At 42.7% G+C, this 6,000-nt stretch overlaps 1 protein-coding gene across 1 annotated transcript; it reads left to right on the forward strand.

Moving 5' to 3' along the window:
- The first annotated feature begins 3,272 nt into the window (after nt 1-3,272).
- On the forward strand, nt 3,273-3,782 carry LOC117317001. Its single transcript, XM_033871778.1, has one exon. The coding sequence runs from the start codon at nt 3,273-3,275 to the stop codon at nt 3,780-3,782; it is 510 nt and encodes a 169-aa protein (XP_033727669.1).
- Nucleotides 3,783-6,000: the final 2,218 nt, after the last annotated feature.

The raw sequence follows: 6,000 nt of genomic DNA on the forward strand, positions 1-6,000 counted from the left end.
TGAAATGAAATTGAATTTTGGCGCGACCCCATAGGGATGCTACCACACAAATGTGAGTGATATCCATTGCTTAGTTTCAGAGAAGATCTTGTTTAGATCAATTGGCCCCTTTTGACCCTGCCCTCTGCCCCCTGGGGGTCAGCTCCTTCCTTTATACAATTTTGAATCCCTACCCCAATAGGATGCTAATAGTCAAATATGAGCTGTTTCAGAGAAGTTGTTCATATCAATTTAGCCAAATTGACCCCTTTTGACCCAGCCCCTCAGCCTCCAGGAGGTCGGCCCCATCATTTGTACAATTTTGAATCCTTAACCAAAGTGAATGCTACCAGTCACATATTAAAGATATCCATTGCTTATTTTCAGAGAAAAAGTTGTTTATATCAATTTTGCCAAAATAACCCCTTTTGGCCCCGCCTCTTAGGTCCCCTGGGGTCAGCCCTGTCATTTGTACAATTTTGAATCCCTACCCTAGGGGGTTGCTACCAGGCAAATATGAGTGATATCCATTGCTTAGTTTCAGAGAAGAAGTCGTTAATATCAATATAGCTATATTGACCCATTTTTGCCTCGCCTCTCAGACCCCTAGGGGGTCAGAACCACCATTTGTACAACTTTGAATCCCCATCCCATAGTGATTGCTTCCAGGCAAATAGGAGCAATATCCTTTGCTCAGTTTCAGAGAAGAAGTCGCTTATATCAATACAGCCAAATTGACCCCTTTTGACGCCGCCCCTCAGGCCCCTTGGGGGTCAGTCCTGTCATTTGTACAATTTTGAATCCCTACTCTAGGGGGTTGCTACCAGGCAAATATGAGTGATATCCATTGCTTAGTTTCAGAGAAGAAGTTGTTTATGTCAATTTAGGCGAATTGACCCCTTTTGGTCCCGTCCCACAGCCCCCAGGGAGGTAGACCCCACCATTTGTACAATTTTGAAACCCTACCCCAAAGGGATTCTCACAGTCAAAATTGAGCAATATATATTGCTTAGTTTCAGATGAGAAGTTGTTCATATCAATTTAGCCAAATTGACCCCTCTTGGCCCCGCCCCTCAGGCCCCCCGGGGGTCAGCCACACCATTTGTACAATTTTGAATCCCTACCCTAGGGGGTTGCTACCAGGCAAATATGAGTGATATCCATTGCTTAGTTTCAGAGAAGAAGTCGTTAATATCAATATAGCTATATTGACCCATTTTTGCCTCGCCTCTCAGACCCCTAGGGGGTCAGAACCACCATTTGTACAACTTTGAATCCCTACCCCATAGTGATTGCTTCCAGGCAAATAGGAGCAATATCCTTTGCTCAGTTTCAGAGAAGAAGTCGCTTATATCAATACAGCCAAATTGACCCCTTTTGACGCCGCCCCTCAGGCCCCTTGGGGGTCAGTCCTGTCATTTGTACAATTTTGAATCCCTACTCTAGGGGGTTGCTACCAGGCAAATATGAGTGATATCCATTGCTTAGTTTCAGAGAAGAAGTTGTTTGTCAATTTAGCCGAATTGACCCCTTTTGGTCCCGCCCCACAGCCCCCAGGGAGGTAGACCCCACCATTTGTACAATTTTGAAACCCTACCCCAAAGGGATTCTCACAGTCAAAATTGAGCAATATATATTGCTTAGTTTCAGATGAGAAGTTGTTCATATCAATTTAGCCAAATTGACCACTCTTGGCCCCGCCCCTCAGGCCCCCCGGGGGTCAGCCACACCATTTGTACAATTTTGAATCCCCACCCCATAGTGTTGCTACCAGGCCAATATGAGCAATATCGTTAGTTCGGTTTCAGAGAAGAAGTTGTTTTTATAAATATAGCCCAAATGACCACATTTGGCCCCACCCTTCCGGCCCCTGGGGGTCAGCCAAATCATTTGTACAATTTTGAATCCCCACCCCAAAGTTATGCTACCAGGCAAATATGAGCGATATCCATTGCTCGGTTTCAGAGAAGAAGTCGGTATCATCAATATAGCTATATTGACCCATTTTGGCCCCGCCACTCAGGCCCCTCGGGGGTCAGTCCCATCATTTGTACAATTTTGAATCCCCACCCCAAAGTGATGCTACCAGGCAAATATGAGTGATATCAATTGCTCGGTTCCAGAGAAGAAGTCGTTAATATCAATATAGCTATATTGACCCATTTTTGCCTCGCCTCTCAGGCCCCTAGGGGGTCAGCACCACCATTTGTACAATTTTGAGTCCCCACTCCATAGTGATGCTTCCAGACAAATAGGAGCAATATCCTTTGCTCGATTTCAGAGAAGAAGTCGTTTATATCAATATAGCCAAATTGACCCCTTTTGGCCCCGCCCCTCAGGCCCCTAGGGGGTCAGCACCACCATTTGTACAATTTTGAGTCCCCACTCCATAGTGATGCTTCCAGACAAATAGGAGCAATATCCTTTGCTCGGTTTCAGAGAAGAAGTCGTTTATATCAATGTAGACAAATTGACCCCTTTTGGCCCCGCCCCTCAGGCCCCTGGGGGGTCAGCCCCATCATTTGTACAATTTTGAGTCCCCTACCCATAGGGGTGCTTCTGACCAAATTTGGTCAAATTCTGATCAGTGGTTATGAAGAAGAAGTCAATTGTTGACGGACGGACGACAGACGACGGACGACGGACGGACGACGGACGGACGACGGACGCCACGGTATGGCATAAGCTCACCTTGGTCCTTCGGACCAGGTGAGCTAAAAACGGTTCTAATGGAACATTTTCGACCCCAAGTAAATGAACCATTTGAAAGATCACAGTTTAGATCTATGATACAAGAAGCTACCGAATCGATTGATCAATTCATCACGAGACTACGTGAAAAAGCACAATTTTGTAATTTCAACGACATCAATGAAATGATTCGAGATCAGATCATAGAGAAATGTTACTCGACCAGGCTGAGGAGGAAACTACTGGAGAGACGTAATGTCACGCTTGAACAGGTACGCGATATCAGTCATGCATACGAAAATGCACAAAGGGAGGCAACTTCTATCGAGAATCACGAAACGGTGAATAAAGTGAAATCCAAAGGCTCGTACATGAAAAATCGTGGCAAAAACCTAGGAAGTCTGATGAAACGGACAATAGACTGTGTTACGCGTGTGGTTACACTGGACATGTTAAATCAGATCCCAGTTGTCCTGCCAAAAAGAAAAAGTGTAACAAATGTCACAACATCGGACATTTCGCTTCGCGTTGTAAAACAAAGGCGAGACATGAGAGTACAAAAGTGAAACACCGAGTGAAACAGTTAGAAACTGAGGAATCGGATGATTTTTTTATTTGGAATTGGTGTTGAAGAGAAAACTACTCTGATAACTTTTGAAATTGGTGGTGTAGACACAGGACTCATTATTGATTCAGGTGCTACTGTTAACGTACTTGACCAAAGGTGTTGGGAGCAGCTTAAAAAGGAAAAGATAAAGGTGGTAGACCAAAACCGGAAACCAAAGAAAAAACTGTTTGCATATGGAAATGAAACGCCACTAACAGTTGTGGGAAGTTTTGTCGCAAACATAAAAGTGAAAGAATCGCGTGTCGAGACTACAGCAGAGTTCTTTGTAATAAAAGAAAAGGGAAAGGCACTGCTAGGGAGGAAAACAGCCATGGAACTGAAGGTAGTAAGATTGGGACCTGAGTGTGAGGCTGAGCAAATAAATTCGGTGGATATTCGAAATTTATATCCAAACTGTTTTGAGGGTCTTGGAAAGCTTAAAAGATTTCCAGTTAAGACTTCCAATAAACAAAGATGTGATACCAGTCGTCCAAGCGAGTCGTAGGATTCCATATCAACTGAGAGAAAAACATTATTCAGCCAGTTACTGGACCAACAGAATGGGTATCACCAGTCGTTATCGTTCCAAAATCATCTGGAGACATACGATTGTGTGTGGGCATGAGGCAGGCCAACACGGAGATTGTGAGAGAAAGATATCAAATACCAACTGTAGACGAGATATTACAGGATTTAAATGGCAGCAAAGTTTTCACAAAACTTGACATCAAATGGGCTTATCACCAAATAGAACTGGATCCAGAGTCAAGAGGAATCACAGCATTCATCACTCACAAGGCGGACGGCGCACGACGACGGACGAAGCATGATGACTATAGGTCATCCTGACCCTTCGGGTCAGATGATCTAAAAATGCCTCAAAAGATGGAGAATTTAATGCATGCATTAAAATCGTTGATTGTAATTTAACAAGAGGCCCATGGGGCCTGTATCGCTCACCTGGTTGGATTTGACCAAATGTCAAAATAATGTTCATGTTCAATTTGTTAATACATATACACTCTCTAAGGGACTGAAAGACCCTTCAGATTATTTTTACAACATAATTGTGTTTAAAGAAACTTAAGTCCCATAGGGTGGGGAAAGACCCTTGGGCCTATTTTTTACATAAGAATTGTGTTTATCCCTTAACATCCAGCGATGCTATACATAGTTATGGGATCGCGGGTCACAGTAACCATTTATGCAAAATCTGTTCCCCTTTCACCAAGCATGTTTCTGACCAAATTGGGTTCAAATCCATTCATAACTTTATGACTAGTGATTTAAAGGAATTTCCTCTGTTTCCCCTATTGGGCCCTGCCCCTTTGGCCCCTTGGGATCAGAGTAAAAATATATAAAAACCCTTTCCCCCTTCCCAAAACGATGTTCCTGGCCAAATTTGGTTGATTTCCATTTAGAACTTTATGACTAGTAGCAATTTAAAGACTAATCTCTTATTTTCCCTATTTGGCCCCGCCCCTCAGGCCCCTGGGGGTTCAGAGTAAAAATGTATACAAACTCTGTTCCCCTTCTCCCAAGGATGGTCCTGACCAAATCTGGTTAAAATCCATTAAAAACTTTATGACTAGTAGTGATTTAAAGGATTAACCCATATTTCCCCTATTTGGCCCCACCCCTGAGGCCCCTGGGGGTTCAGAGTAAAAATTTATTCAAACTCTGTTCCTCTTCTCCCAAGGATGTTCCTGACCAAATCTGGTTAAAATCCATTTAAAACTTTATGACCAGTAGCGATTTAAAGGATTAACCCCTATTTCCCCTATTAGGCCCCGCCCCTCAGGCCCCTGGGGGTTCAGAGTAAATAAATATACAAACTCTGTTCCCCTTCTCTCAAGGATGTTCCTGACAAGATTTAGTGAAAATCCATTCAATACTTTATGACTAGTAGCGATTTAAGGAAAATGTTGACGGACGACGGACGCTGCGCCATGGCATAAGCTCACCGGCCCTTCGTGTCAGGTGAGCTAAAAAATGATGTACATTAATTTGATCCGTTGAAATCATGAATTAATTTCAATTGAAGGCAATACACAAACAAATTAATGTACATTAAAAATGGCGATTTTAATACATATTTAATGCAGTATTAATGTATAATTTAATGCAATCTTCATTCTCTCATTATTAAAAATGCATTATATTCAGTAATGCAAATTTAATTCACAATTAATTATGCTGGTATGCAGTAGTGTTGGCTAAATTGGTATTAATGACTTCTCTGAAACTAAGCATTGCATATCGCTCATATTTGACTGGTAGCATCGTTATGGGGTGGAGATTTAAAATTGTACATTTGAAGGAGTTGACTCCCAAGGGGGCGGAGAGGCGGGGCCAAAAGGGGTTATGCAGTGAAATATCTTTGAACTTCTGGAGTCTTAGATTGATAGCTGAAGCGACCACCTTGGAGCAAGAAGGAAAACGCTTCAGATCCCAGACACCTAAATCTATGGAACTGTTTAAAGATGAAGTCGCCAAATTCCAAAAGAAGTTGCAAAAGACATGGAATGAGGTGGATTGAGCTGGAAAACACACTAACTTGTGGCAATGAGTTAAGTGTCCTCCGGGAGGCGGAAAGGGATATATATATTAAATATGGTGAATACCGTATAAGTAAGGATTATATGGCATACATAGAGCTCATGCGGGTCGAAGGTACTCCTTGATGATTATACAGAGAAACTTTCGATGTGACAGATGATAAG

This window comes from Pecten maximus, chromosome 18 (assembly GCF_902652985.1).
Source record: "Pecten maximus chromosome 18, xPecMax1.1, whole genome shotgun sequence".
NCBI lineage: Eukaryota > Metazoa > Mollusca > Bivalvia > Pectinida > Pectinidae > Pecten > Pecten maximus.

Coding starts and splice junctions, on each gene's coding strand:
- LOC117317001 (XM_033871778.1), top strand. CDS start 3,273: ATGATTTTTTTATTTGGAATTGGTGTTGAAGAGAAAACTACTCTGATA.